General features: G+C 38.8%; 1 protein-coding gene across 1 annotated transcript in view; it reads right to left on the bottom strand.

Annotated features, from left to right (window-relative positions):
* paxbp1 (PAX3 and PAX7 binding protein 1) overlaps positions 1-14,168 on the bottom strand; it is a 62,512-nt gene that overhangs the window by 30,804 nt on the left and 17,540 nt on the right. The window contains exons 3-7 of the mRNA XM_063050468.1: positions 12,677-12,850; positions 11,943-12,158; positions 6,819-6,922; positions 5,986-6,206; positions 4,127-4,313 (exon numbers count right to left, since the gene is read on the bottom strand). Coding sequence (XP_062906538.1) covers positions 4,127-4,313; positions 5,986-6,206; positions 6,819-6,922; positions 11,943-12,158; positions 12,677-12,850 — 902 coding nt within the window. The remainder of the gene's footprint in view (positions 1-4,126; positions 4,314-5,985; positions 6,207-6,818; positions 6,923-11,942; positions 12,159-12,676; positions 12,851-14,168) is intronic.

Here is a 14,168-nt window from a genome sequence, read left to right as displayed (position 1 = left end):
ATAAAGAAGGAGAGAGAGTTGTATGACATGTATAGGAAACAGGGAGTAAATAAGGTGCTTGAGGAGTATAAAAAGTGCAAGAAAATACTTACGAAGGAAATCAGGAGGGCTAAAAGAAGACATGAGGTTGCCTTGGCAGTCAAAGTGAAGGATAATCCAAAGAGCTTTTACAGGTATATTAAGACTAAAAGGATTGTAAGGGATAAAATTGGTCCTCTTGAAGATCTGGGTGGTCGGCTATGTGTGGAACCAAAAGAAATGGGAGAGATCTTAAATGGGTTCTTTGCGTCTGTGTTTACTAAGGAAACTGGCATGAAATCTATGGAATTAAGGGAAACAAGTAGTGAGATCATGGAAACTGTACCGATTGAAAAGGAGGAGGTGCTTGCTATCTTGAGGCAAATTAAAGTGGATAAATTCCCAGGACCTGATAGGGTATTCCCTCAGACCTTGAAGGAGACTAGTGTTGAAATTGCAGGGGCCTTGGCAGATATATTTAAAATGTCGATGCCAACGGGAGAGGTGCCGGAGGACTGGAGAATGGCTCATTTTGTTCCGTTGTTTAAAAAAGGATCGAAAAGCAATCTGGGAAACTATAGGCCGGTAAGTTTGATGTTGGTATTGGGTAAGTTATTGAAGGGAGTACTAAGAGACAGAATCTACAAGCATTTGGATAGACAGGGACTTATTAGGGAGAGACAACATGGCTTTGTGCGTGGTAGGTCATGCCTGACCAATCTATTGGAGTTTTTCGAGGAGGTTACCAGGAAAGTGGATGAAGGGAAGGCAGTGGATGTTGTCTACATGGACTTCAGTAAGGCCTTTGACAAGGTCCCGCATGGGAGGTTAGTTAGGAAAATTCAGTCGCTAGGTATACATGGAGAGGTGATAAATTGGATTAGACATTGGCTCAATGGAAGAAGCCAAAGAGTGGTAGTAGAGGATTGCTTCTCAGAGTGGAGGCCTGTAACTAGTGGTGTGCCACAGGGATCAGTGCTGGGTCCATTGTTATTTGTCATCTATATCAATGATCTGGATGATAATGTGGTAAACTGGATTACAAATTTGCTGAGGATACAAAGATTGCAGGTGTAGTGGACAATGAGGAAGGTTTTCAAAGCTTGCAGAGGGATTTGGACCAGCTGGAAAAATGGGCTGAAAAATGGCAGATGGAGTTTAATACAGACAAGTGTGAGGTATTGCACTTTGGAAGGACAAACCAAGGTAGAACATACAGGGTTAATGGTAAGGCACTGAGGAGTGCAGTGGAACAGAGGGATCTGGGAATACAGATACAAAATTCCCTAAAAGTGTCGTCACAGGTAGATAGGGTCGTAAAGAGAGCTTTTGGTACATTGGCCTTTATTAATCAAAGTATTGAGTGTAAGAGCTGGAATGTTATGATGAGGTTGTATAAGGCATTGGTGAGGCCGAATCTGGAGTATTGTGTTCAGTTTTGGTCACCAAATTACAGGAAGGATACTAATAAGGTTGAAAGAGTGCAGAGAAGGTTTACAAGGATGTTGCCGGGACTTGAGAAACTCAGTTACGGTGAGAGGTTGAATAGGTTAGGACTTTATTCCCTGGAGCGTAGAAGAATGAGGGGAGATTTGATAGAGGTATATAAAATTATGATGGGTATAGATAGAGTGAATGCAGGCAGGCTTTTTCCACTGAGGCAACAGGAGAAAAAAAACCAGAGGACATGGGTTAAGGGTGAAGGGGGAAAAGTTTAAAGGGAAGCAACACACATCAAAGTTGCTGGTGAACACAGCAGGCCAGGCAGCATCTATAGGAAGAGGCGCAGTCGACGTTTCAGGCCGAGACCGGGTCTCGGCCTGAAATGTCGACTGCGCCTCTTCCTATAGATGCTGCCTGGCCTGCTGCGTTCACCAGCAACTTTGATGTGTGTTGCTTGAATTTCCAGCATCTGCAGAATTCCTGTTGTTTAAGTTTAAAGGGAACATTAGCGGGGGCTTCTTCACACAGAGAGTGGTGGGAGTATGGAATGAGCTGCCTGACGAGGTGGTAAATGTGGGTTCTTTTTTAACATTTAAGAATAAATTGGACAGATACATGGATGGGAGGTGTATGGAAGGATATGGTCCGTCTGCAGGTCGTAGAAAATGGTTTGGCACATCAGAGAAGGGCCAAAAGGCCTGTTTCTGTGCTGTAGTTTTTCTATGGAATGTATTAAGTTTCAAAACAAAATAGTTTGAATTTAAAAATTAACAGAGCTAGATTGAGATTTCCAGTTTGACCACTGACACCCAAGCTCAAACTGGAAAAAAAACACACTAAATGATTCCTGGAGCGCATCAATACAAATACTTGACCAATGACAAACGAAATTAAAGCCAAAACTCAAACAAGATGCATTTTGAGTTTAAAATTAAAACAAAATTTTAATTGTTATTCTATTAGTCTTCACTGGAATGTATGCATCAGGTACAAGAAAAACTTGTGTAATTGGACAGAAATGATGGGGTCAGGGTACATCAAATTCTCCTTGTTTTACTGCTACACCATTTGCACATCCTCACTGTTCACTTCTTCCAAAAAATGTATTGAGAGTTCTCACCACACTACTGACAAATGGCAATTTTTCCACTGGAGGTATTTTTGCCATCACATGATCTAGAACTCTATGTGGCTCCAAATTCTAGGGTATGATAACTAAAAACAAAAACTTCAAAATTCATGAAGATTTCTAGATGCAAGTAAACAGCCAGTAATTTTACAATACAATCACGTCAGCACACAACATGCAATGCTACAAGAACTGAAATGAACTATTACTCTCCTAACTCGCGCAAGAGAACTGAAAAACTGACAATGTAGAAAATAGTTTAGTTTTAAGTCAACCAATTGTTAACACCCACCTCTCTCCAAGATTTAATATGGAGATTCACAATACACCGTGAAAACAAAGGTACAATTGAGTGACAAAACAATACAACTTATACTTTGTGCAAGACCTTAAGAAAGGCCTGGTTCTGTACAGCATGTGCTCCCAGAGGATAGTCAAGAATGGCTAGAAACAAATGTAATGATATTTAACCTGTTAATGCTTCATACTCTGGAATTATATTTCTCAAGAAGTTGAACCTAAGCTCTACAAAGCTGAATATCACTGGCTATGCCTATAGAGATTACTAATTGCAAAACATTAACATGTAGCTGTCTGTCTTCTGAAATGATTAAACAGTTTTGTCACAGAGAAGATTTTCATCCCTTTTATTTCTCCTCTGTCAAATTCATCTCTTCTTTACTCTTACCAAGGTGGCTCTATGTATTGCAGGCCATTCACCAATGACCCCTGAGTTAGGTGTTTGGAGCTATGACAGCAATTTCTTCTTTTGCAAGTAACTAGCTTCCAGGTGCATTTTCACCAGAATAACAACCCAAGTGGATTTCAAATACATGCTTGTTCACCAAGATTCAGCACATTTTTTTTGTGTGTTATACAGTCATTAGATTATAAACAAATAATTAATATTAATTAACTTGGATATTAAATAAGAATCTCCTACATGCTATTACCGCCCTGCAGTATTTTATCTTACCATCATATGGAATGCACAATATACAACAGAAACCCTTCAACATCAGGGAATAGAAAGTAATTTTGAAAAAAAATGAGACTTATATTCTAAATAATTTCTTGGACAGCATTTCACTTTTACAGATAAAAAACATTGTCTACTTTTAAATCACGGTGAAAGAGTTATACACCAAAAGTGAATGTCTAATTTTACAAAATACAAGAGAATTAATGAAATCATAACTTCCAGTCTTTGCACCCCTAATGCAGGTAATCACTCTTGATGGTCCATTGATCTGTCACTAGCTTTAAACACTGAGGAAAACACCTACCTACTTATTTTTCTTCCAACATGTATATATTGAAATGCATAGTATTCACGTTATGTGAATGAAATATGGTGGATGGCAAATGGAATATCAATTACTCGAATCAAGAAATTGCAAATACCATCAGTCTACCATCAGTTTACTCCATCAGTACAGTAGCACCTGTGGTGAGGACCCTTAATACATAGCACATGAAAGTTGCTTTTTTTTTTACTTACAAGCAGGAAGTCCATAAACAACTACTTCAACTTACCTTTTCGTTGAAACACTCAAGCAAGTCTCGGACATACCCTCGCATTTCTTGAAAGAATCGATACCGTCCATTATCATCGGTGATGCCTTCAAGTCTTTCTATTGTTTTAGAAGAGTTTTCCAGATCTTCATGAAGTTTATCCAGTCTATGTTGATTTGTTTTGTGCACTTCTTTCATTGAGTCCAACCTAACAACAACAGCAATCCATGGAAGTTATTTTAAGCATTGATTTTAAAGAACAAATAGGAATGCTTTATATACCACAAAATAAAATTTGAGCATCAAATCTCTATCATATTTCATTTTGTATCAATAGTGACATACCATTGTTACTTAATATTGAAAATAAACCTATCTGCTGTAATACTGATTTAAGATGACAAGTTGAAAGATGAAATCATAACCATCAAACCCTAAGGTATCATGCAAGCATACACAACTGCCCTGATTCCAGAAGTACAGATCACATAATTCATTGCAGGTTTATGGAGAGTTCTAGTTATTCCCGATAAATTTTTAATGTTTGTAAGCAAGGCATCTACATGTGACTTCAAATAATTAAACCTCTAGTTTGGTTTATAAAAAGCTCTGAAGTCCAATAAACTCAAGCACTTTTAAAATTTGATTTAATACCATAAAGATTTATAGTCTATCAGCTGTCAAGTCCAAGGATAGGAACAGATTGTCATGGAGGAAAATAGTTTGTGGTAGTGCAGAAACAGCTGAACAACTTAATCTGTGTTCAATCACACCTTTATAAAATATTAACTAATTAGATTTAAGTCCATTTTAGGCATGAACCATCTCCCCTTACTATTACCTTCCATTCTATTTTTAAAAAAAAATTCAATTAGAGAAACTGACCCAAAAGTATCTCTCGGATAATGCTGATGGAAAAGATACCAGAAAGTAAAGAAAATAATCAATTTATAAGATTAAAATGATTTAATGGGCATGTGGGAATTGCCATTGATTACAAATTCCGGATATAATTCTTTTCTCATTCAGCATTAAATAAAGAGTTTTGAATTAACCCAAATGGACTCAATTGGTTAAAAGCAACAATCTTAAACAAAGCAATACTTTTATGGTTCTTAAAAAGTCTAAGTTGATGATTTTAAGTTTACTGCAGCCACTATTTCCTGTGTTCTTCCTAAATGCTGATATTAACTTTCTGTTCAGAGGTGATCAGAATCTGATGAAGTTCCACTGTACTACACCTATATTCTGTTTACAGATTTCAACCTCTTTCGATACTCTTCCCTACTGGAATAAAAAACCCTTATTATCACACTTACCAACATTTAGTTTAAGACTGCAGCTGCAAAGAGGTAAGATGTCTACAATCAAAATTACTTCTGGATTAAAGAGCGTTGTTTTCCCTTATAGTGGGCCTCATAAATAATTTGTACAAATTTTATCATTAGCAATAAAGTAACAGCAGCAGCCTTTGAAATGAACAATCTTTCTACCAAATTCAACATAAATGGTCAAGTAAACTTGTACTTTACAGTATAAAAATGTAATAAATTTTCAGTCAATTAAATCTTGCCTTATGTCACCATTGCACAAGATCTCTAAGATCCAGCTCTTTAAAAGTTAGTGGGTACAGTTTCAGAAGTGCAAATATGATATTGCATTCTTAAAACACAGACTGTAGTCATACAGTCATGACCGATGTCGTGTTCCAAGACGACATCGAGTACTGGCTGATGTCTTCTTATGTAGAATGTGTGCTGTTTAGTAAATGTCCCACGACACATTTCTGTCACTTCTTCACCAGGCTGCTTTGCGCCTGAAGGATAGAAAGCTACAGCACAGGTCTCAGAAGCCTGTTTGAGAGAGCTGGTCTGCCCTACCTGTCTTTAAGGCGTTTCTTTACCAAATCAATAGTAACAGGAGGCATCTCATTAATGGAAGGTTTGAAAGGAATAGCATTATCTGTCTTGATAGATTTGGACTCTGTTGCTCCATAGGCATTATATGTGTAAGAAAGGTTGTATGAAGAACCATATGGAATAGCCTGGTAACTGTTCTGGTAGTACATGTTAGCCGAATCTGTAGGATGGTTGCTTGGCACCTATACAAAAAGATAAAGCTGTAAACTTTTTTCAAATGGCCAAATTCCTGAATAGACATAACACATTTTGCTACATCTACAAATTGAACAAATGTAAAAAAAAGATCAAGTATCACAATATTTTGAAGTAAATATTTACTGTAGATTCATAGACTAAGCTTGACAAATATTTGCTAGGATCGCACATAATAGGAACAACTAGGGAGCAAAAGAATATTAATTGTTGCAATCTACAGTTACTTGACATCTCACACATATACAATAAAAAATATGCATGTGTCTTTCTTCCCCAAGAATTTTTTAAAAATGCATTGGCACATATAGGTTTCAATGAGATGCTTGTAATCCACCAAAATATTATAACAAGTTTTGAGATTCAAAATATTATTTTGTATTAAATGTATTGTGAAGAATTAGACTATGATTGGACCTATCATATTAACCATAGGATATGGATTGACAGACTATCAACAGGATTGAAATACTTAGGTGGTGACAAATAAATGGTTGCAATGTCATTCACTTGCAAAAAAAATTTACAGAATTATTCAAAAAAGGTTAATTGAAAATAATCTTAATTACTTACACCTTGTTTATATAGCAAGAAGTTACCTGAGGGACACTAATTCCTTTCCTGATTTGCTCCTGTTCCCACATCTTTAATTCTTCATCCTGATCTGTTGTGTCAAGTGCTTCATCATCACTTCCTTCAATCCCTGTTCTCACACAGAAATAGGTGCAAATTACTACAGTAGAACTATTACATTACACCAGGACACTAGACTCAAAAACAGCCATTTCCTTCAAACCATCAACGTGTTCAACACCCACCCATTAACCCACCCCACCACCGATACATACACCTCACCTAACTTCACTTTATGTATATACAATCAGTCTAGGTATATAACAGTTAATTGTATATTTTGTTTTGTAGGATTGGTTTTGTATTTACATTTATGTTTTCAGTGTTGTTCATGCTTATTATGTTTTTCCAATGCTGCTTTGAGTCCAGAGTAAGTCATTTCATTTTCCTTTACAATAACATAAACAATCTTGAAAAACACTGAAGTCCTGCTTGAATCCATGTTAAACTGAATTGAAAAGTTGAGCATTATTGTTATTGTAATATATTGCAAAAGGGTAACAAATGGAATTCATAAATCACTACACAAAATTCAAGATACTGAAGTTATGTGTAAATAAAGGAAATAAACGAACATTTTCTTCATCTTACATATCTTGGCACATGTAGATAACATGAATTCACATCATAAAAAAATTGCAATATGGTCCACTTTCTAGAAAAGCAATTTCCCTGTTACACTGAGGTTGTTTATACTACAGCATTTAGTAACTGAGATATCTGACACCACCATCCAGTAAAATCTACACAAAATTTATCACAGATTTCCTCTATATTTTGACCATTTGTGGTTATTTTCCTTTGGTTGAAATAAACAGAGGAAAAAAATTATTTTCCTATCAATATTAAAAACTATTGAAAAAAGTAAGTTGTTACATACGAGTGTCACTTAGGTCAATAAAAAATGAAATTTAAGCGGAGAAGCCATTATTGGAGTAGACAATTAGCGTGGGTTACTGAAGCTCTGGCTCAAGAGTTTTCAACAAGAGAAGGAGTTGTATAGTTTGAGGTTTCTGTCAAGTTTCCACTTCTTTATTACTGCCTAGCGAGAGCAGCGACACCGGTGTACTCCTTCTGCAAGATGTGGGAGATCTGGGAGACCTCACAGTGTCTCTGCCTGCTACATCAGGCGCAGCTGCTTACGGACCATGTTAGGAAGCTGGAGCTGGATGACCTACGGTTCATTTGGAAGAATGACAGTTGATAGGAGACAGGGAGGTACTCATGCCCAAGTTCAGGAGGCAGGCAGCTGGATGACTGTCGGGAGAGGGAAAGGGAAAGGGAATGGGCAGACAGTGCGAAGTATCCTGTGGTCGTTATCCTCAATAACAAGTATACTGCTTTGGATACTGTGGGTGTGGGGGGAAACGATCTACCAGGGGAAAGCTGCAGCACAAACACGAGGAAATCTGCAGATGCTGGAATTTCAAGCAACACACATAAAAGTTGCTGGTGAACGCAGCAGGCCAGGCAGCATCTCTAGGAAGAGGTACAGTCGACGTTTCGGGACGAGACCCTTTGTCAGGACTAACTGAAAGAAGAGCTAGTAAGAGATTTGAAAGTGGGAGGGGGAGGTCCGAAATGATAGGAGAAGACAGGAGGGGGAGGGATGGAGCCAAGAGCTGGACAGGTGATTGGCAAAAGGGATATGAGAGGATCATGGGACAGGAGGCCCAGGGAGAAAGAAAACGGCAGGGGGGAAACTAGAGGATGGGCAAGGGGTATAGTGAGGGGGTCAGAGGGAGGAGAGAGAAAGAATGTGTGTATATAAATAAATAACGGATGGGGTACGAGGGGGAGGTGGGGCATTAGTGGAAGTTTGAGAAGTCAATGTTCATTCCATCAGGTTGGAGGCTACCCAGACGGAATATAAGGTGTTGTTCCTCCAACCTGAGTGTGGCTTCATCTTTACAGCAGAGGAGGCCGTGGACAGACATATCAGAATGGAAATGGGATGTGGAATTAAAATGTGTGGCCACCAGGAGATCCTGCTTTCTCTGGCGGACAGAGCGCAGGTATTCAACAAAACGATCTCCCAGTCTGCGTCGTATATAGAAGGCCACCGGACGCAGTATATCACCCCAGCCAACTCACAGGTGAAGTGTTGCCTCACCTGGAAGGACTGTCTGGGGCCCTGAATGGTAGTGAGGGAGGAAGTGCAAGGGCATGTGTAGCACTTATACTGCTTACAAGGATAAGTGCCAGGAGGGAGATTGGTGGGGAGGGATGGGGGGGGGGGGTCGAATGGATAAGGGAGTCGCGTAGGGAGCGATCCCTGCGGAAAGCAGAGGGGCGGGGGAGGGAAAGATGTGCTTAGTGGTGGGATCCCGTTGGAGGTGGCGGAAGTTACGGAGAATTATATGTTGGACCCGGAGGCTGGTAGGGTGGTAGGTGAGGACAAGGGGAGCCCTATTCCTAGTGGGGTGGCGGGAGGATAGGGTGAGAGCAGATGTGCGTGAAATGGGGGAGATGCATTTGAGAGCAGAGTTGGTGGTGGAAGAAGGGAAGCCCCTTTCTTTAATAAAAAAGACATCTCCCTCGTCCTGGAATGAAAAGCCTCATCCTGAGAGCAGATGCGGCGGAGACAGAGGAATTGCTAGAAGGGGATGGCATTTTTGCAAGAAACAGGGTGAGAAGAGGAATAGTCCAGATCGCTGTGAGAGTCAGAAGGCTTATAGTAGACATCAGTAGACAAGCTGTCTCCAGAGATAGAGACAGAAAGATCTAGAAAGGGGAGGGAGGTGTCCAAAATGGACCAGGTAAACTTGAGGGCAGGGTGAAAGTTGGAGGCAAAGTTAATGAAGTCAACGAGCTCAGCATGTGTGCAGGAAGCAGCGCCAATGCAGTCGTCGATGCAGCGAAGGAAAAGTGGGGGGGACATACCAGAATAGGTCTGGTTTCTCCCCCCCCCACCTTTTCTTTCTCCCTAGGCCTGCTGTCCCATGATCCTCTCATATCCTTTTTGCCAATCAACTCTCCAGCTCTTGGCTCCATCCCTCCCCCTCCTGTCTTCTCCTATCATTTCGGATCTCCCCCTCCCCCTCTCAAATCTCTTACTAGCTCTTCTTACAGTTAGTCCTGACGAAGGGTCTCGGCCCGAAACATTGACTGTACTTCTTCCTAGAGATGCTGCCTGGCCTGCTGCGTTCACCAGCAACTTTAATGTGTGAAAGCTGCAGCAACCAGGTCTGTGACACTGAGGCTCAGGAGAGAAGGTGGAAGGGGAGAAGAGGAGAGCAGTAGCGATATGGGATTGAATTGTTAGGGGAACAGACAGGAGATTCTGTGGATGTGAAAGAGACTCCCAGATGGTGCGTTGCCTGCCAGGGATGGCTCAGATGGGGTACACAGCATTCTTAAAGAGGAGGGTGAGCAGCCAGATGTTGAGATAGACATTGGTTTACTGTTGTCACATGCACCAATGAAAAACTCATGCATACTGTCCGTACAGATCATTCCTTTGTAACAGTGTATTGAAGGTAGTATGACGTAAACCAGTAACAATGGAGAATAAAATGTTACAGTTACAGAGAAAGTTCAGTGCAAGCAGACAACCAGGTGCAAGGACAAAACAAGGTAGACTGTGATGTCAAGAGTCCATTTGCCGAACTGTGTCCACAAATCTCTGCGATTTCTTGCAGTCACAGGCAGAGCTGTCGCCATACCAAGCCATTATGCATCCATATAGAACGTTTTGTGATGCATTGATAAAAATTGGTGAAGGTCAAAGGGATATGCCAAATTTCGTGTGCCTCCTGAGGAAGTAGAGGTGCTGGTGAGTTTAATTGGCCACATTGTCTACATGGTTGGCCCAGGAAAGGCTATTGGTGATGCTTATTCCAAGGCACTTGAAGCTCAATCTCTTTCGACATCAGCGCCATTAATATAAACAGGGTCATGTACACCATGACCCTTCTTGAAGTCAATGACTAGCTGTTTTGTTTTGCTGACGTTGAGAAAAAGTATGTCTTCAAAGCAGGTGAGAATCTCAGAATGAAGCAGGAAGAGGTTAAAAATGTCTGCAAATATCCCCACAAGCTGATGTCTACAGGATACAAGGCCACAACCAAGGACACCATCCAGGAATGGTGCTTTCCATAGTTCATTCTCCAGATGATTGATCATACATCTGCAATGGTGACTGTGGGTTCAGGTACATTGGAGGATGTCAGAATGGGTGGTGGCATTCCAATTCCCTTCTGTTCAAAATGTGCACAGAATGTTTTAAGCTCATTAGGAATGGATACTTTGTGTTGTCAGCAATGCTGCCCAACTTCTTTTTGTAGCCTATAATAACATGCAAGCCCTGCTAGAACTGATGGTTGAAATAGGTCTCGGCTTAGGACTGGTATTGCCTCTTGGCATCCTTGACTGAGATATGAAAGTTATACTTCAATTTCTTGTATAGCCCAGGGTCATCCAATTTGAATGCCACAGTCTTGAATTTCAGTAGGGAGTTCGTCTATGGTTTCCATTGTGCAAAAAACTGAATTACCCTCTTTGGTACACAGGAACTGCTAGAACAGCATCTTGCTGTGAGATTTGATATTCAAATACTGAGAAGTTGTTGGTCTTACAAGCTAAGTATGCACTACAGTTGCAAAGACTATTAGAGATTATTCATTCCAGTAAACTATCTACGATGCAAGTATTAATTCCATTAAAATTTCTCACGTTCTTCAAAATATTAAAGAGTTCAAGATTTAAAAATCAATTTATAAAATCCTTTTCTTTATTTTGTTTTAACCTCTCAATCTGAGTTCTATTTTCTTTCTATTTCTTTATTTTTATATATAATTCCTATATATAATTGTCATTGACTTAACTATTCCAATTATATTTTCTGATCCAGACTCCACATGGTATGATAAATATTCTTCAATGTGATTAGTAAAGGAGATCCATAGTTATTGATTCTTTTCACAAGCCTCAAATCTCCTGTTGACAAATCAAATTACCACATGCTCCAGTGCTTAAACGACTTAAAAGTTTTGAGCAAGTCTACTAACAGCTGACACTGTGTTGACTGCAAAAGCCTAAACCATTAAATTGACTTTTTGTGCATTATTATCACAAAGAAAATTACTGACCTATTTCTTCAGCAATCTTTTGTCTTTGCGTTTTCTCTTTTACTGAGAAAACAATTCTGCGTTTTTCATCATCATCATCACTAGCATCATTCTCATCCTCACGTACAAGTCGGTTAGTGCTTGTCTCAATTTCTACAGCTGGACAATCCCCAAGCTCACGAGCCATCTGTCTTCTCTTGCGAGCAGCATGAATAAAAGCAGCATCTGGAATTTCTCCTAAAAGAAACCAAGTCAGCTAATTGGATAAGTGCTTATGAAACTGCATTTGTTCATTAAAAAAAGCTTCTCCTTGCATACTAGGACAGCATACAAAGCATTAAGTTGAGATAATTTAAATCATTAACATAAATAGAAGCATTTAATGATTTCTTTAACAATAGAATTTTGCCTACAGGTAACTAATCCTTATAATTTAATATGTTTAATATAAATATATAATCAGCAAATGATACAAAAAAAAATTAAAAGTCTGTTTAAAGGCATAGACATGTTATTAATTCCAAATAAAGATTTTATATTGCATTATAGAAAGACAATTTTACAAAGATTGGAAATAAAAATGCTATTATTCAGCATTTTAAAAGGAAATTATTAGTTTACAGAACATTTTATCTGAAATTTCAGTTTACTGACAAACAAAATATATTATATCACACATTGAAATCCAGGTATTTGGATACTGGATGTCAAAATGATATTCTGTAGAAATGTTTCAAGTTTTACGTATTTCGCACCTGGTCGAAGTGTATTCAGTGTAGACAGAGTATTACCAAACGCTCCCACAGTTTTGGATTTGCCTTCTTCATCCTGTTCATCGCTATCGACTTCCATCTCCTCCTCTCCTTTATCACTCTGGCAATCATCTTGTGCAGGTTCCTTCACCAAAATAGGTTTCTCTGCAGTAGTAACTGCCAAGGAAGTAAAAAGCCTTGAACACGTGACAATCCAACATGAATTGTGCATCTCAACATACAGGATATTAACCAGATGGGGAGGGTGGTGAAGAGTGGGAGAGAGGTGATGGTAGTAGTAAAGGAAAAAAAATAACTTCAACTTATTCAAAAACAATCAGATACCAATGGTGTCTAATTCTACAACATCGTGAAAATTCAGCACATTTAACACCAGTATGCAACAAAGATATTAATTTTGGTATTTTGTGTTATTGCTACACAATATTCACATTTATGCCAAAATCTATCTTGTACATTCACTTTTTAGAGCAAATACTTAATAAAACATTTAGAAACAAAGCAACACGTACAACACACTGGAGCTAAGCAGGTCGAGCAGCATCCATGGAAACGAACAGTCAACGTTTCGGGCCAAGAATCTTCGTCAGGTCTCGGCCCGAAACGTTGACTGTTCATTTCCATGGACGCTGCCCGACCTGCTGAGTTTCTCCAGTGTGTTGTGTAGGTTGCTTTGACCCCAGCATCTGCAGAGTATTTTGTGTTTAGAAACAAAGCAGTTACTAAATGGATCATTCCATAAAACATTTTTCCTTAATGGTATTGTTGAGCAATGGTTTTCTTATATTATCTAAAATATGCAATTATCTGCCTTGTGCAGAGATTTGAAAATTAATTAGAATACAAATTGCAAAGCAGCATTCAGCCTAGATTTCAAGCAGCTTGCTCAGGTAGAAAGAATCTGTATCTACTTTTGTCTCACATTCCCTTCCCATTACTTCAGCAGCATGTTCCCCAAAATTTTAGCAGCCCTTTTGTTTTTTTTTACAAATTGGATCCAACATTTTTAAATCATGGTGGAAGATGATACTCAGATATTCTTCCAGTTTATTTGGTACCAAACACACCCTGATCAGGTAGAGACAACACTTTTTCAAGATCATAATGCCAGCATCTTGGTGAATCTTACAACTTACTATTACATTACTGAGCTTGAAAATGGGAATTTATCAATTTACACTGTGCCACATTTTTAATGCCAAATATCAAGAAAACAAAGTACATCATGGATTTAAAGAATGATAATTACAGATTTAGAGAGATTTAGTAAAGAACTTTCAGAGCATGCGCTCCAGATATCCAAGGAAATCTGATAATAGTGAAGCAAATAAAATTGATGATGTGGAAGGACTCAGATTTGGTCCTTAGTTTTAAGAACTATAGAGATAGGGAGGAGATTAGGGCTTAGAAAGATTTAAACACAAGAAAGATAAATACAATGAGACATAAAATGCTGCAAATAGAAATGACAGTT

The sequence above is a fragment of the Mobula hypostoma genome, chromosome 6, assembly GCF_963921235.1.
Source record: "Mobula hypostoma chromosome 6, sMobHyp1.1, whole genome shotgun sequence".
Lineage (NCBI taxonomy): Eukaryota > Metazoa > Chordata > Chondrichthyes > Myliobatiformes > Myliobatidae > Mobula > Mobula hypostoma.
This window is presented reverse-complemented; position numbering and strand designations above follow the sequence as displayed.